We start from the raw sequence: 17,920 nt of genomic DNA, 5'->3' as shown, positions 1-17,920 counted from the left end.
TTTAAATTAAACTTCCTTTAATGAAATAAAAAAAAAAAAACAAAAACAAATGGTGCATTGCATAATATTTGTGGCCACAGTATAAAACAACACAATTAGTTTGTATAACATTGGATACGGACAAAAATACACATGATCTTCTCTTTTGTCTACGGAAAAGTCTGCAGATCCTTGTGTTATACGCTAGAAAAGAAACCCAACCTTGTTCTCCTAGTGACCTGCACACATGTGTGTCACTGAGAATATGGTCACACGCCAGAGGAGAACTTACCTAAACCCTAGTTCCCTTCTTCCTCGTTGTCATCGGTGAAGCTTAAAAAGAAAGAAATTCCCCCGAAAGTAGCGAGTCGTGTAGTATTGCTTATTGTTCCTGCTCCAAGGGCGCAGTCTTTGGCTCATAGATGCCGTAACGAAATCATGGCTGCAGGAAGTCTGCAAAGCAGGAGGCAAAAGCCACCAGAGAAACTGACAGAGGTCTGGGCAGGAGGGAGCCGTGTGGCTGGGAGGGGAAGACACACACACACACATCGGGACTTTTCTAAATGAGGATTTAACCTAGCTGGTGAGTCAGGATGCCAGCATATCCCATGCATGAAAAATTTGAAAAGTTGTTAAAAAGCCAGAGTTTGCATTTTTCTTATTTTTTAAAAAAGTGAATTGTGTGTGTAAACATCATAAAGTAAACAATTTAAAGTAATTTCTAGGCTTCCATCTGAATATAGCTTAGGCTCTTTCGGGGGGAAGGGGGATTTTGCAATTGGGGAAAAAAGCCTTCTATAAAGTTACTCTGTAAGAAGTGCAATTTCATCTGCCAAGGCCTGGCTTGGCCTTCCGTTCTGTCACGCCGGTACTGGGGGGGTGCTCAGGAAGAGCACTTCATGGGGAACCCTATTTGGTACATTAAGAGTGTTTGCTCACACTTAAAAGGACTCACATCCCAGAATGGTGATAGTCCCTAAAGGAACTAGGTCCTGGGGTTTCTGACCCCTCTCCCAGCCCTAAGCAGCTTGAGGGTTTAGGCATGGCCAGTAGATGAAGGCCAGGGCCTCAGTAATTCAGGCTCAAATCTCAACATCAGCTGAGAAAGGGAAAGGTAGGCCTAACACTATCTGTCTCACCCTCAAGTGCTGGCCCTGACCCATCAGTGGTTTCATGTTCACCGGGGGCTGGGATCACACAGGGGTAAGTGTCTCTCCTCCTCCTAAGGAGGGCGGCACCACAATGACCTTGAATCTTCTTCAGTAACTGCAGGGTTCAGAGGCTGTTACTAATGAAGTACCTGGTTCTATTCCCCTAATTCCTGTTTGTACAGTCACCTGTACCCCATCTTTGAACTAGCAGTAGGAAGTGACATAGAAATACCCCTATCTGCCAAGTCCCCCCTTCCCCGACTTCCTCTGGCCTCTCTTGCTTGGGTGGGGTGCAACTGCTGTCTCTCTCCTTGCTACTGACTCTAAACTAGGAGCCTACCTGGGCTGGACCCACCAGCTCAGCATCTCATCCCAGGAACATCCCAGGCGGGTGGTGAACGCAAAGGAGGGGGGGTCAGCACATCCTGGCCCATGATGACAAGAGCTGCATGTGAATGGCCTTCTATTTGTATTACTTTATTGCTCAAAACAAAGGAATCTCCCCTAACACACTTTGGAAGACAATAGTGTTAAATCTTTCGGAGCCAAAGGGATAAGTGAGGGTACCAGTTGGCGGTGAGCCTTGGCACGCAGGGGAGGCTTGTGGAAGGCCTATGCTGGGGTGAGAGACTTTGGGAGGCCGAGGCCCTGATGGACCAGGCCCTGGGGACCTGGAAGGTGTGTCTGTCCGCTGTCCTAATTCCTGCTGTGCACAGTCAGGCAGAGCCGGCTGCTCTCAACCCTATTTTACAGGCCGTTCACACGACAGTAAATTGCTGGGTTCCCTTCATATTCCTAATAGGAAGGCAAACATCCACAAAATATACCCCTCTTCACTACCCCCTGCAGGGATCTTAAAAAGACTTCAAGGACTGAAAAGGTCATGGAACACACACACTTGCTCTAGGCCATTTCCGATTCCTTGAAGTCAGTCAGTGCAGGCAGCAATCTGCTTTCCTGTGAAGGAGCTCAAGAGGCGAGTGAGGGTGGCGCATCTCGACCCCCACGCAGGCCCTGTGGAAACCAGCAACAGGGCTTCTCGTGAAGTGACGGGGCACCTGGCTCAGGGCACATTCAGACGCCCGCCACTGCTACTCTCCCTGGGGTCCCTGGGCACAGTGGCCGCCGAACTACCAGGGAGACGGCATCCATCCCTTTCCTTGGCCCCAGTGTCCTCTTGCTCACAGACCTTCTGCCCTGGACGGAGGTGGCGGTGGACTTTTCTTCCTACTCATTCTTAAGGCTAAGGTGGCGAGATAAGGTGCTTGGTGGAAAGCCAAATTCTAGACTCCAGGGCTGCCATTTCCTCACTCTCACAGAAACAAACCAGAAACGCAAGAGGGTGGAGAAGAAGCGAAAACACAAAAGGCATATGAATTAAGAAGTCAAAGACTCTGACTTTAGGTTCTAACATAGTTTCAACTCCTGAAAGTGGGGGATGGGCAGGGTAGTGAACGCCACAGCTTGCCTCGGCGCAGGTCTTTATCAGCTCTGGGCCAGCATGGAGGGCATCAGGTAGCAACTACCCAGATGCCGGCCCCTTGTGGATGCTGGCTCTCAGGAGGGCAGGCACCCTCTCACCCACGATGAGCAACTCTGAACATCTCCACCCTTCCTCACCGCAATCCCTCACATCAAAAGTGATCAACACACAGAAATCAGAGGGTCGATAAGCTGCTAGGAGAAAACTAATTAGACCAGGGTTAACCATTAAAAAGCTGCAGCTGGGGAAACACACACTCGATTGTTACATATCAGAAAGTGCCGTGGGAAGAAGAGCCGTGTGCTGGTAAACATGTCTGCGCTCAGAACTTGACATGCAGAAAAGAGAGAGCGCCGAGTCCCACCTGAGATTAGAGAGGACTGGTTTTAGTGTAACACACTTTGCTCTAAAATATCACTGGTCCTCTTCTCGCCCCCACCATCCCTACAATGTTCCTCTGTCCCTCTATCTCCGCTGCTTAATCCATCTCCATGGACATGAGCCTGCGGCGCTCCCGACGCGTCTCCCGCACCTCCTTCTTACAGCACCAGTGGGAACTGCAGTACCCGATGAGGCAGGACAGGAGTCCGATGACTGTGGACAGGCCCACGCCAATCAGCAGTGGGTACTTGAAGGCATTCAGCACTGGGGCAGGAGAGAGAAAGTGGAAGGGTTAGTACTGAGAGGGAGGGTGCTAGGAAGCACTGGATCCCTCCCTCCCTCCCTCCTTCCATCCCTGTCTGTGCTCCCCACCCCCGCCGTCGGGTGTCTGCAGAGATGGGAGCTCATAATCCCATATCCTGCACCTGGCATGGGGTCCAGAAAGGAGCGGTCCAGTTCTATTGAGAAATGAGCAAATGCTCCCCCAGCCATTTCTTCGGAGCTGGGCACATGGGGGTGGGTACACAGTAAAGAGATTTTACTTGATGCCTTTGAATGTCAACTTCTTTTTAGGGTTTTGGCAGGAGATTGATTTTTAAAAGTCAGTATAAGGGCACCGCACATTGAGCAGCAGATGCATCCTTTAAAAAAAACTGAATAAATCAATTCTATGCATCAAATAACTAAAGTGTACTAAAGATGCTATTTTAAGTAACACTATAGTAAATTATCGAGCAAAGTGAATAATCACTCCCCTCCTTGTTTGGTAAATCTGGGTTTTCATATGGAGCTACTTCAAGCAGAGTTTAAGATGCAAATGAGGCAGAGATGACAGAAGTTTAGATCCCACCCCGGGAGCTCCATCTTCCCTCCCACTAAGCACTAACATTTTGTATAGATGCTGCCACCACCTAGATTCTTAATGTTTGGAATGATCTAATTTTCATAACAGCCCCATGGGAGACTACTGTCACATTTTTCAGGTCATGGACCAGAAAGTATTGTGGAGTTCTTTCCTCCAAGCAAGGCATAGCTGTTGCCGTCTTCAAGTCAGTCTGGCTGTGCTTGTCTGCACGAGCCCTCTACTCCAATATACAAGCGGTTGGTAATCACTGGTGTGTGTGTGGGGGGTTCCGATTCAGTGGTGTAGCTGCCTGTATGCTGCCCATACTCTGGTGACACCAATAAACTCACTGTGTCACCAAACTGGACTTGGGTGAAATCGGTTCTTTGGCTAGTTATTCTTTTTACCTGCAGTGACTGTAAGTAGACTCCTCAAGAAAGGTCACACAACAGAACAACTAAATGATCTGAGGAGGAGCTGGAGTTGGAAGGCCCCCTCCCCTCAAACTGATTTGCTACTAGGGAACTAGGGAAACACACTCTTGGTCCAGGCTCCTCCTGACCCTTGGAACATCTGGAATCAATTCTCTCCATGGAGTTGTTCCAGGTGGCGTAACTTTCTGAAGTGTTCACAGGACAGACATGCTTCTTGAGAATAAAGGGACAACTGTCTAGCTCTGAGATGCTCAAGGGGCAGAGATCTGGATGGTTAGGCTGGTCTGGGTGGGTGGGGTTGGTATGGGCCAGTAAAGCTGAGAAACACTCTCCCATCTCAGGGTTATAAGAGGTCCTCACTCAGTGCCAGTGGTTTTCCAAGAAGTTAAACATGTGATGGGAGGTAGAAGTGAGAAGATCAGGAGTTCAAGGCCAGCCTTGGGCAAGAGAGTGAATTTGAAGCAAGTCTGGGCCACATGAGATCACATCTCCAAAACAAACAACAAAAAAGCAGCAGGTGGGCAAGAGTAGTCAGTCCTTAATCTACAGCGTCCCCTGGAGACCTCCCTGCCCTCCACGGCAGAAGCCATGCCAACCTTAGGATGCTGTGAAGTGGGTTTCCACAGAACCACAGAAGAGCTAAGGCTCCCAAACATCCTTTCCCAGTGATATCATCAGGCCAGGACTGCAAAGCGAGGAACTTGCAAAACTGCTTTGGCCCGAGCTAGGCCCTAGATAAAAAACAGGCGGGACCAAACTATGGAAACCTGGATTCTACATGCTGTAGCAAAACCCAAGAAGGTACTCCAGACACCCAGTGAGGGAGCTCACCATCCATCTTCACAGTTATAAAGATGGGCCTGGAGTGGATCTCGGCTTCCCTCTGCCAGGAACCTGTTGGTGACCTCACCCATGGAGTCACAGAACAGTAGTAGTTGCCAAAGTCCTGGTCTTCAGAGCCATGCACTTGCAGCAAGAATTCCAGCACGCTCACGCGCTCCAGGCTGAGAGTACTCTTCCAGTCCCTCTGGCCTGTAGTCACGACTCCCTTCCGGTCCAGGGAGGATAGGAGGACCGGAGCCTTGTCCAAGCCAAAGGAGTGTACCGCAAACCAGGACACATCGAAGGCCATGTCATCTGTGGATTACCAAGCAAAAGCGCTGAGGTCAGTGTGAGAAGTGATGTATACACTCCCATGTCTGTAACCCTTAGTCCAGGCTGGGTCTGTTCTGTACAAACCCTCAGCCAGTCTGTGATGATGAACTGCCACATTCACCCCTGTGGCAAGGCCAGACAGTCACAGGCAATAGTGTGGGAGCTTATGACAGTGTCCCACTCGGCCACCACCACTCTAAGGACCCTTGGGAAGAAGACCTGGGAGCACTTTGCCACCCACAGACAGTCCTGTGTGCCGAGCCTGGTATGGTGTGCAGGGGCCCCGACACTTGGAGCAGAAGGACCGGAGGCTGGAGAGACTATAAGGTTGAAAGAACAAAATGGACGTAAAATGAACTGTACCAATTTAAAGCTGTAGACAGTTTGGATTTTATTGTTGCTGTAGGTTTTTTTCCCCCTTCTTCTTCTTCTTCCCCCTTTAGAAGTGTTTTAGTTCAAAACAAGAGGAAAAAAAAATCAAGCAGAGAAAATTGAACACAGTTAATAGTCCCGGAGAGTAAGCTGGTGGATCATGGAATACTCTGTGAAACCGAGATTCTAACAGCCTCAAATGAATAAAGAGGGGCAACAGAGAAAGGGGGTGGTACAGAGAATGCAGAAACCGAGGCCACGTGCTAAACCCAGCCCCCCCCCCCCACACCATACCAACCAATACCAGCTGTTGAGCTGAGAAACTCATCCACAAGGAATGTCAGGACTGTGGAGCATAAACACAATTACATCTTAAATCTGCTTGACAAAATTCCTTTTTCAAACAACAAACAAACAAAAGGCCCCACTGAGTACTGAACCAGTATACTGCTGGTAAGCCACACCCCTGGCCTGGGACGTTTTATATCAGTTTTTGCTGAACAACATAAAATAATGCTCATTCATTCAGTGACAGTACACCAGCAACTTTGGGAAACACATTATGAGGCAGACAAACGTTATCCAGACCTATGTAAGGCAGAACGAGCGGAACTAGAAGCAACCGTTTCCTAACGTGTCCAAATGATAATCCCGTCTCAGAACGAGCGGAACTAGAAGCAACCGTTTCCTAACGTGTCCAAATGATAATCCCGTCTCAGAACGAGCGGAACTAGAAGCAACCGTTTCCTAACGTGTCCAAATGATAATCCCGTCTCTGCCCACAGCTAAGGCATGTCACCCCTCTCCTCCACCCGCCCTACCCGTACTTTAGTATAAACAGTGCCCAGTGTGTAAGTCTCTGAGGCCAGCTTGGCGGGAGCAGAGGGAGTGCTATGAACTGCCTCATTTCCCCTCAGTGCCGGGGCGCAATAGGCTCTTCCACCTGTCAGGTGCAAGCCTAGAGGGGCTACTAAAGACAGGGCATAGAGGTGTCCCCAGTACTTCAGTCCCCACATGCATCATAGGATGGTAGGGTGAGCTAGCCTGGGCTAGAACCCCCAGTACCTACTGGCCACATGACCTGAACAAGCCATGTTAGTTCATTGCCACTTAGTTCTTCATCTGTAAAGTACAACTGATAGGGGTCTGAAAGATGGCTCAGCAGTTTAGAGCACTTACTGCTCTTACAGAGGACCCGGGTTCAGTTCCCAGCACCCGTGTCAGGTGGCTAACAACTGCTTGTAACTCCAGGGGACCTGACACTGTCTTCTGACCTCAACAGACAGACAGACAGACACGCACATAAACTCTCATTTGTGTACAGACACACACAGACATACACATAAAAAATAAATCTAAAAAGATGCTACTAACAGCATGGGCAGATACTTCAAGAGTCATGCCTGGACCACAGTGACTGCCCTCATATCCACACATGGCTGGACAAGCACACGCTGCTGGGAGGAAGGGCATGACTATCTGTTGTCAAGGCTGTGGGTCCCTCATGCAGACAGCTGCTGTGCTGAGTCACCTCATCTGCTGCATACGCGGGTGTAGGTACCAGACACTCACACTCTGAAACTGTACCTCTCCAGAGACACCATACTTGCTAGAAATGCCTCCCAGTGCCTACAAGACACCGTTAACTTCAGCCACTCAGCCTCTGAACAATGACCGGGCGCCAAGGATATGGAAGCCCAGCTCCTTACCGACCCTCAGCTCCAAGTCTTAGCATGGCTGTGGGGGCTCCATTCCTTTGCACCCTCACAGCACACTCTGGAGAAACCTCCATGACTCACACTTCCCTGCTTTGCTTCGGAGCCTGACCGTGGCGCCACCCACGCTTGGCTGCTCCCACCCTGCCTTGGTACAGGAGTGCCTTGGCTCTTGGCCCACTTATGCAACTTTCCCACAGAGAATTCCCTCTCAGAGCCCATAGGATGAATGAAAAAAGGGGGGGGGGGGAAGAAATTACAATTTGTGTTTAATTATTCAGAATCTTCCACCCACACAGACCAAGAATGCAAAGTTCTGGAAAATTGTGATTTGCAAGATACCAGCTACCTATAGCTTTTGCAATTACACTGGAAAAGGGAGTTTTACATGAAAGGCACAACTGGGCGACCTATTAATTTGCTGAGAAAGAGCATTCGGAGGGTTTATTTCTGAATATGTCATAAATGAGCTTTAGAACAACACTGCTCTATGCAAACTTTTAAAGGGGTTTTGCTTGCCTTTCCCTGGCAATCTCTTCTACTCTTCCCCTCGTTTCCACTTTCAAAGGTACCGTTGCGTCTCCGTGCTCCCCAGCTTCAGCCCCACAGTGGCTGCTTGCTAGCCTCAGAGCCAGCCTCCTCATGCCTTAACCCAATGGACAAGCTAAGCAGCCCTGGGTGTACATGTGTGTGTGTGTTGGGGGTGGGGGAATTCTTTCTTTTCCTTTCCTTCTACAAACTCCTTTCTCCCACCTCCAAAGCACATGGACATTTGAGAGCAAATGTTGGTGTCATCAGGAAACCATGCCTGGAGGTTAAATGGAGCCTCCCTTGTTCTGACAAAGTTTCCTGCTCCTCGGCCATGCTGGTTTGTTCATATTGTTGCCCACTGCTGCTTCCTTGTGTCTGAGGCAGGGCTGAGCTGCTGAGACCATCTGACCCACAGAGCCAACGCTATTCCCTCCTGGTCCCTTCACAGGAGGCATGTGCAGGTCCTGAACTGGGAGCCACCTGAGCCTTTGAACAGAAGCCCTGAAGGAGAAGGAGGCAGGATCCCACTCTAAGGTGGTGGCTACTCAGCCCATTACTTCTAGATACTGGTGAGGCCTGCATGGGCCACCATCCCTGCTTATCAGCACTGCCGCTTCACAGAGAACAAAACCTGCCTACCTGCCCCCAGGGCCATAATTCCAGGGGTCTACACACAGAAACCCATGAGAACTCACACAATTTGACTGTTCCAAAGTGCATGACTTTGTTAGGAATGGGGTGGGGCGAGGTGGTGTCAGGGTCACAGTGGGTGTAAGGGAGAAGGGCAGGCTTCAGCAAGTTAGGCTCTTCACAGAACCTTTGAAGGAAGGCAAAGGGGGGTACAGTACTGCTCAGTAACAGGGACCACACCCTAATGCCTTAATGCTCCTTCAAGACCAGAGGAACCAATGGGAGAGGGACGTTATCGGGTTGCTAAATGCATCAAGCAGAAACTGTATGAGGGATGGGCCTACAATTCTGAGGCATCTGTTGGCAAGGCTAATCTTTTCTGTAAAGAGATTCACAGAGCTGGAGATGTGGCTTGGGACAGGCTTAGCATGCTCAAGGCTTCACCTCCAGTACAATGGGAGAAAAGGATTTAGGGAGCTGTCTTGCAAGTTCTAAAAGCTGCCATTCTTCCCCTGGTCGGTACTTCTCCAGGGGTGTCCTTAACTAGGCTACGAGCTCTCTGGGGTAGACCTTGAACATGGTCACTGCGCTATTCCCAGCATCTACAGCTGCTCTTGTGTACTGAAGAAACTCAGAAACAATGAATGTATGACACATAGGAGGACCCTGTGAGTGGGTCTCAAACCAGACCACAATAAACCACAAAGAGATCTACTGATTGCCCTGGAAAGTGTTTTCAGATCTCACAGCAGATAAAGGGCCTCACAGAACCAAGACAGCATCAAGTCAGGAAAAGCAGTGTCCTGTCTAGTCTTTTGTCAACTTGACACAGCTAGAGTTATCAGGGAGGAGAGAACCTCAATTGAGAAAATGCCTCCGTAAGATCCAGCTGTAAGGCTTTGTTAATTAGTAATTGATGGGAGAAGGCCCAGTCCATTGTGGGCGTGCCATCCCTGAGCTCTACAAGAAAGCAGACTGAACAAGCCTTGGGGAGCAAGCCAGTAAGCAGCATCCCTCTATGGTTCCTGCTCTGTTTGAGTTCCTGTCCTGACTCCCTTTAATGGTGGACTACAACGTAGATGCCAAATAAACCCTTTCCTCCCCAACTTGCTTTTGGGTCATGGTGTTCACGGCAGCAACAGAAACCCCTACCTACCTAAGACAAGTGGAGAGCAACAGACAATCCAGACCCTAGTCCCTACATCTAAGTGACACGGTAAGAATGACAAGAGAAACATTTACAAAAAGCAACTGGAGGAGGGAAAGAATGGGGGGAGGTACCTGGATCCAGCACTGCTCCTTCCAGAGTGACAATACAGAACAATTTGATGAGATCTCCCCGGGTGACTGATGGCGTGTCTGAATGCACAGAGGCATTAAATATGGGACCTGGAAGAGAGTGACATTTAAGTTGCATTATTCTCTTTCACACAAGTTCAAATTCCATTCCTGAATTCAAATTCCATTCCTGAAGCTCCAACAGCATCGAAGTGTAGTTCTCTTTCTTGGGAACTAGTCTAGGGAAATCATAAAATGGGTATTGAAAGATCTCTTTTCTCTACTCAGAGACACTTGCATCAGGCACACCTGCCTGAATCCAGTCCTGACTGAATCCAAACTGAGCTTTCTCTGCCTGACAGTGGCAGGATAAGTTGGTAGTCTGAGCTCACCTCCCAGCGGGTAGGGTAAGGTTGGTGCCTGGTTCAGGGCGGTTCAAACTAACCAGAGTGGGTTAGAGACCACAAGTCCAGGGACTGAACCGCACTTGCTTCTGGTCTCAGTTGGGTGAGTGGCCTCAGTGTGCTCTGCTGTACCGATGGGGACAGAGGTCCCAGAGTTCAAGGGCTCAGATCCAGTTAGGAGATAGACTTCCTATCAGATTTCCCTAACAATGACAATACTTAGATAAAGTATATTGGGAGGCACTGAGAAAATGCTAGAATTTCAGGGGAAACAGACAGCTTGGAGAGTCCTTTAAAAGACGAAAAACGTAGGGGGAGGCCAGGTACACATAGGAGCTCTCTATACTTCTGGGTCAATTTTACTGTGAAACTAAAGTTATACCTCAACTTCCCCCCTTCCCCAAGAATACAGCAGCCTAATGATTACTTTGAACCTATCTCTGATTTCCACTTAGGTTAAGGGCATTTCATAGCTTAAGCCAAACTGATCCCAACAGCTTAATGCTTAACCTTATCACCCCAACTTCTAAAATACAGGATTAGGAAAAACTGAAAGAATGTTCTAGAACATCAGTGCCATGGGAGTCGACTTGGATTTTCAGCAGAGCATAGATGGCCTGGGAAGCTAAGGTAAAGCTGACTTGAGGAATAGACACGTTCCTGTTTCCTTGTTTGGATTGCTGGAAAGGAAAATCTACTCCACTGTGGTTTTAAGCATCTGTAAGAAGCTACTCACTCAGGAGTATGTGAAAGGTCGCACAGTCATGAGGCGCGGCGCTGAAATGAGTTTGGCTCTATTTTCACTTCAATTTGATGACTCATAAGAAGTCATGAAATTGCTTTCCTAGCACTAAGGACATGAATAATTTGTATAGTCTGAGGAGAAAGGTAAAGGAAAGCTGTTAGGTGTTAGAGAGACCTGGGGACTGAACTCCAGAGGGGCTGAGAACATGGCAGTCCCGGGGACATCCTCTCCTCCAGGTGCCTCGGCTGGTCCTGGCTCCTTTAGGTTCTCATGCTCTGGCCTGCTCTGCCCACAGCTGTGTGGAGGGCAGGGCCAGCCTCACTTCTCTGAACTCCGTGTTCTGCGGAAAGGAAATGACTGGATATGTTGTTTCTGCCGACTCAGGGTGTCAGTGGCCATGGTGAACAAGGGATTATAATTTTCCCGTAGATTAGAAACTTCACGGTAATAAACAACCCCACTAAGGGCTTTCTTTGATAAAGTATTCAGGCCCCTTCTATGAGAACCCCAAGTGACCAAACATTGAAATACCCAACTGATTTAAGTATTTTTCTTATTTGAAACAATGAAGAAAGACCTACCTAATTTGAACAAATGTCACTTTTCTTTATATTTCCAAAGAAAACCTCAAATGCTTTCTGGGTCACAAGTCATGACTCCCATTCCCCTATTGGTAGCTGCCGTGGGAACCAAGGGAGGGTTGTGAGAGGGTCTGTGCTCTGTCTCACAAAGCAGACAGGGCTGGGGAAGAAGGCCTTCATTGTGGCGAACGACTCACATTACTGGGTTTCCTTCTAATGAAATCAATAGCTCGATGTTAATATGGTCATTATCCCAGAATAGTGGAATATTCAGAAATATTTTCATTATTGTCTATTTTTGTGGCACTGCTGTTTAGCGAGGGCATTTGTCTGGTTAACTTGCAGACTACAGACTTGAGGAATTCAGTGAGCAGGCAGTCACTATGGGTCCCTGGACTCTTAGTCGGCAGTATAGGGACCACTTAACTTCTAAACACAAACATTGACACAGCCATGTTCCATCCCCACCCTAGGAAAAGGCTGGAAAGGCAGCACTTTTGTGCAGGCAAACACGGCGACCATCTGTTCCTTCAGCCACGGGGTCATGGCTAAGTGATGTTGCACAATGCAGTCTCGGGGCTAGTGTCTACCTAGCATTTACTGCTAACAGGAAAACTGATTATCTTACATTAAAGGGGAAGGAAGTGGGTCATAGAATTTTATGTGCAGTCAAGGTTTCCAAGTCATGAAGATAACACTAGAGGAAAAGTTCTAGAAAGATGAACAACCTAAATTAGTGTTTCATAGGGCAGGGTGAGGGTGGGGTGGGACTGTTCTACTTTCTACGGCATGGCTCTGTTTAATTATTAATTTATCTTAAGTGTATACCCAGTTTGCCTATGTGTATGTCTGAGCACCACATGTGTTGTTCCCATGGAGGCCAGAAGATAGTGTCAGATCCCCTGGGACTGGAGTTATAAGCAGTTGTGACCTGCAATGTGGGTACTAGGATTTGATCCAGGTCCTCGGGAAGAGGGCCCAGTGCTCTTAACATCTGAGTACTTTCACTCTGTTTACAAATTTCTATATTAAAAAGGAAAAACTTGCGACTCCTTTAAAAGGATTATGGCTACACGATCATGTTTAAGTTCATTTTAACCCTGAAACTTGGGTCAGTAAAACCCATGATCTAGTAGATTTCCTACTAATAACAAGAGACCAAGGCTGAAGATTAGGTGACAGGATGGTGGGGCCAGCGAGGACTTCTTTGTCATGTATCTTAAGGAGGAGTGCTGTTGTACAGGAAGTGAAGACTCTTGTTTACTGGGGGGTCTAGCATTGGGCTGTTTAATCAGGTGGTACCTTCTAATTAAGATGGGGACAGACTGTGACAATTCTACAGAAGGAATACAGTTTTTAGGCAATCTATTCAACCTGGAAGGAAAGAGATGACCAGCTGACATACTGAGATTTAAAGACTTAAGAAATAGACCCAATATCCATCCCCAACCCAGAAATATATAAAGGACTTCTTCATATCTCCTCTCTTCCACATAACTGAAAGAATGATCAGATAACAAATGTAAAAAAAAGATAGTACTGACCATAGCAGACAGTAAAACAGAAACATAGTGAAAAGGACAAAATCATGTAATCATCTCAACAAACACAAATATGGGGGAATCATTCGGTAAGTGGGTAGGTCCTTTCGATGACAAATTGCCCAACAAAAGTGTGGTGGCACATGCCTTTAATCCCCGCAGTCCCGAGGCAGAGGCAGGCAGATTCTGACTTACCTACAAAGTTATGAATGATTTAACAATTTCTTTTTTAAAAAGACATATTTTTAATTATGTGTATAGGTATGTGCACATGACTGCAACTGCCCAGGAAGACCAGGAAAGGGTATTGGATTCCCTGGAGTTGGAGTTACAGGTGGTGTGAGAGGCTCAACATGGATGCTGGGAACCACACTTGGGTCCTCTGCAAAAGCAGTTACGTGCTTTTAACCACTGAGCCATCTCTCCACCCCCACAAGTGAATGATTTAACTAAAGCATCGTGCATTTGTTATATTGATTTGGTTAATGACAGAATTTTTGTAGATGAGCATAAATGTATGCATTCAAAAATCCCCAACTAAAAAAGAAAAGAAAAGAAACAAAAAGAACCTAATCCCTAACTAGCAATTGAGGGCAGACTACTGAGGGCTGTGGGTTTAACATTCACACAGATCACCTAAATGAGCCTGGGCACTTGAAGCTTTAAAAGCCATCTTCCTACTGAAAGACACACACAGAAGGTGCAACCAGGACTCGTGAGTCACACATAAGCGTAAGATACTTCCACTAAGGATAAATTCATTTCTGAGTAGACACAATAAACGCCAAAGATAAATATCACGAATAACTATTCTTAACGAACCAAGCTGATAGGGTCACCAATACACAGCCCCACAGCAACTCTGGTGACACCTAATTACAGGAAGTTCATCCAATCCCAGAGCTGGGGTCACCACCTACCATCCTGGAGTTGGAAGCCATGAAATGAGACTGGATTCAGGCTCCCACTCGGGACCACCTGCTTTGATAGCCACAGGCTTCTCTCTCCACTATGTCCCCTGAGGGCTGAGGTGTAAGCTCCTGTCTTTTTTTTAATACATTTCAAAAAAAATAAACAACTTTCCCATGAGTGTTTATGACAGAATTAAAACAGTGGGGAAACCGACCAGACTGTGGGTCTGAACAGTCCATCAGCTGATGAAGTGTGGCCTAACCACGCACTCAGTCATAAAGATGACGTGGGTGACATCTGAGGACACTAAGCTCAGTTAAGTCAGCCAGACACAAAGATGACATACGTGTGAAGTATGAGGTGTGGGAAAATCCATGTGTAGAGAAAGCAGAGTGGTTATGGGGGAGGGAGGCTGGGCTGTTAGTGAAGGGGTCTGAGTTTCATCTGGGCACTACAGAAATGTCCTATAATCGACTATGGTGATTGATGGTCACACAACCCTGTGAATATGTGAAAAGCCACAGAATTACAGACCTTATTGGGATAAACTAAATGGCATAGGAATCCCACTTCACAAGCTATTTGGAAAGGCAAGGACAGGGGCTTGGGAGACAGCACAGTATATACAGTGATTGCTGCCACACGATGGTACTTGAATTCGAATCCCCGGCACCCATATAAAAAGCCGGTGAGGTCGCATATGCCCGTGATCCCAGCACTGTGTGTGCACGGTGGTGTAAAGACAGAGGATCCCTGGCTTTCTAGCCATAACTGTTTCAAGGGAAGAAGGCAGAGTGACAGAGCAAGGCACTTTCCAAGTACACATGTACACACAAATCACACACACTTACCACATATACACACCACTTCACATACACAAAAATAAACAAATAAATACTAAAGACCCTCGATGAAAATGGTAGGCTTGTATTCCAGTTCAATCTATGGCTTCACGGAATTCTCTGCTCACCTGAGGTTTGGAAGTCAATCTCAATGGGATTGGAGAGACTAGTCGCTGCTTCTCGCCACAGGCTACCCCCAATAGGAGACCAAGCCGTCACCATGCAGCGGTATAGTCCTGCATCAGAGACCTGAGTCTGGTACATTCGATATCGAAACTCGTCCTCTTGAACCTTCTCTAACACAACGCCATCCACCCGAGATGCATCAGTCCAGTTCTCCAACTTTACCACGGAATCCTGGTCCAGGGAGATGATGTACTTGGTTTCATTGGGACTGGTGAGGTCCCCGACAGGCTTCTCAGCCGTGATGAGAACAGAGTAGCGTGGTGACTTGATATTCTTGGAAGACACTTTGCAAGTCATCTCAAATGTATTCCCTGCGGCAAAGAAGGGCTTTGGCTGCCGTGCCCTCACCACAAGCACAGAATCTGGAATGAAGAATCAGAGGGAGGAGGTCATTTCCAACAGATTTGGTTAAAATGGATATGCATCTAAAAATCAAAGCATCCAGGAAATAGGGATTTATGTGCAATTTGCCACACGATAACACCAAGGAAAACATGGATTCTCCAAAAGAAAATAACGTGCTGAACAGACTGAAAACCACCACAGGGGGAGCAGCAGTCAGAATAGATCCGAGGAGCAAGGGACAATGAGAGTGTGGAGTTTCAAATCCTTGGGATGTTTCATCCAGAGAACTCAGAGAGCTATTGGGCCTCTCATGACTCAGAGAGCCAGGGAAGACAGGCTAGGTTAGCCACACCGCAGCGTTCTCTGCCGAGTGTTAGCCTGTTTGCCAGCATGTGCCAGCATGGCTACTCTCTGTCTGACCCTATAATGTATCACTAAATGCAATTGCATCTGCAGTTATGGCCATTTCTACCTGGTTTACACTTTTATCTTCAGAGATGTGGTTTTGAGATTTTGAGCCAATGTCTATGGGTACACAACCAGTGGGTTTGCATGTTCTTCGGGCTTCTCTGTCTAACACTAATCACTAAGCATGTATACGTTAGGTTTCTCCAGTCACACTAGCAAAGTCAGGCATGTGGAAGATATTCAAATAGCTACTAAAAACTGAAATGAATCATGTCCGTTCCTTTAAAAAATTTTTGTTTTGGATTTTTTTTTTCAAGACAGGGTTTCTCTATGTAGCCTTGGCTGTCCTTGAACTCACTCTGTAGACCAGGCTGGCCTCAAACTCAAAGAGATTTGCCTATCTCTGCCTCCCGAGTGCTGGGATTAAAGGTGTACACCACCATTGCCCAGCCAAGAAATGCCTTCTAATCAGATGACCACCAGTGCAATGTGGCCACAATCAACGGGACATGTAAAGGCCGAGAAGGAAATTGGTGCCATTGAGCCAGTCACTCATTCCTGCTTCTCCTGTGAGTTTGGTCATCCTCTCATGAGTTAGACACAATTACCGACAGCCTTCATATCATAGGCTCTGGTGATAGAACAGTGAACCAAAAGCACAGCAACCGTTCACTTTAAGCACCAGTAGAGGAGGACAAACAGTATGGTGAGGTGGTAAAATGTAAGAATCACAGAAGAAAAACAGACAAAAGAGAAGTGTAGGGCTGGGTACGTGGAGAGGGAGCAGAATTATAGACAGAGTAGCCCAGGAAGGTCCCACTAAGAAGATGACATTTGACTAAGCGCCTGAGGGAGGTGGGAAAGCTTTCTAGGCAGAGGAGATGGTGAGCTATAGAGCTTGTCAGGTGGTGAGGGGAACCATGGGAAGGGCAGGGCAGAGTGGGCAGTGGGGAGAGCTGTGAGGGAAGCTGATCAGTCTATTAGGAGACTCTGAGATAGGGAACCCAGGAGAAGGTTCAGGGCAGAAGAATTTCATGATCTGATTAGATGCTAAGGGTGTGATTTTTATTGTATTTTAGTTTTTGAGACCCGGTTTCTCTGTGAAGCCCTGGCTGTTCTGGAACACTCTCTCAGTACACCAGGCTGGCCTTGACCTCAAGAGATTCACCTGCCTCCCAAGCGCTGGGATTAAAGGTGTGTGCCACCACTGCCCAGCTGCTGTGGGTGTGATTAAGGGTGGATACAAGGAGACCAGAGAGGAGGCAGGTAATGTCAACACAAGTGAGAGATAGCAGGCTCATTAAGAATGAAACATGAGAGGTCATTAGACTCTAAATCAGTCTCAAGAATGAGGAGTGAGAAATGGCATGGTGGTGTCTGTAATTCCAGCACTTAGGAGGTAGAGACAGGAGTATCAGGAGTTCAAAGCCATCTTTGACTACATAATGAGTTTGAGGATGACTGGGCTACAACAGACCTTGCCTCTAAAAACAAAAAGTCAACCAAACAACAACCAAAAAGGGGAAGTTAGGGGTCAGGGTGTAGCTAGCTTGCATAAGGCTTTTAAAATCCTTGGTTCAACCCTCAGCAATTAAACTGAACAAACAAACAGAATAAAAAGAATGAAGAATTGGGGAGAAGCTTTAGGTTGGCAACCAAAGGTGGACGGAGATAGGCTGCAGAGGCTGGAGGTTCCATTTCTGACACAAGTCTGAGTGGTGTCTGCTAGCCAAGAAGGCAGCATAACCCTGAATCTAGAGTTTCTGCAACAGGCTGGGTAAACATGAGGATTGGGAGTCAGTCACTGCTGGGTGGAGTATGAAGACAGCTAAGGGAGGTAAACAGGAATTCAGGGACTCTGTCCTGATGCTGTTTCCTGTGTGGGAACTGGGAGGATGGACAGGAAGCAGCAAAGGAGGCTGAGATGCAGCCGCCAGTGAGGATGGGAACAAGCCTGGGGAAGGCATCCTACAAGCCATGGGAAAGCCAAAGCATTTGTGGAG

At 47.5% G+C, this 17,920-nt stretch overlaps 1 protein-coding gene across 1 annotated transcript in view; it reads right to left on the bottom strand.

Moving 5' to 3' along the window:
- The window catches only part of Ptgfrn (prostaglandin F2 receptor inhibitor), a 69,060-nt gene continuing 51,140 nt past the window's right edge, over positions 1-17,920 (bottom strand). Inside the window, exons 6-9 of the mRNA XM_005076518.4 lie at positions 15,107-15,526; positions 9,957-10,064; positions 5,104-5,409; positions 1-3,258 (exon numbers count right to left, since the gene is read on the bottom strand). Coding sequence (XP_005076575.1) covers positions 3,092-3,258; positions 5,104-5,409; positions 9,957-10,064; positions 15,107-15,526 — 1,001 coding nt within the window. The 3' untranslated portion in view covers positions 1-3,091. The remainder of the gene's footprint in view (positions 3,259-5,103; positions 5,410-9,956; positions 10,065-15,106; positions 15,527-17,920) is intronic.

Source organism: Mesocricetus auratus, unplaced genomic scaffold (genome assembly GCF_017639785.1).
Source record: "Mesocricetus auratus isolate SY011 unplaced genomic scaffold, BCM_Maur_2.0 Super-Scaffold_100009, whole genome shotgun sequence".
NCBI classification, from domain to species: domain Eukaryota; kingdom Metazoa; phylum Chordata; class Mammalia; order Rodentia; family Cricetidae; genus Mesocricetus; species Mesocricetus auratus.
This window is presented reverse-complemented; position numbering and strand designations above follow the sequence as displayed.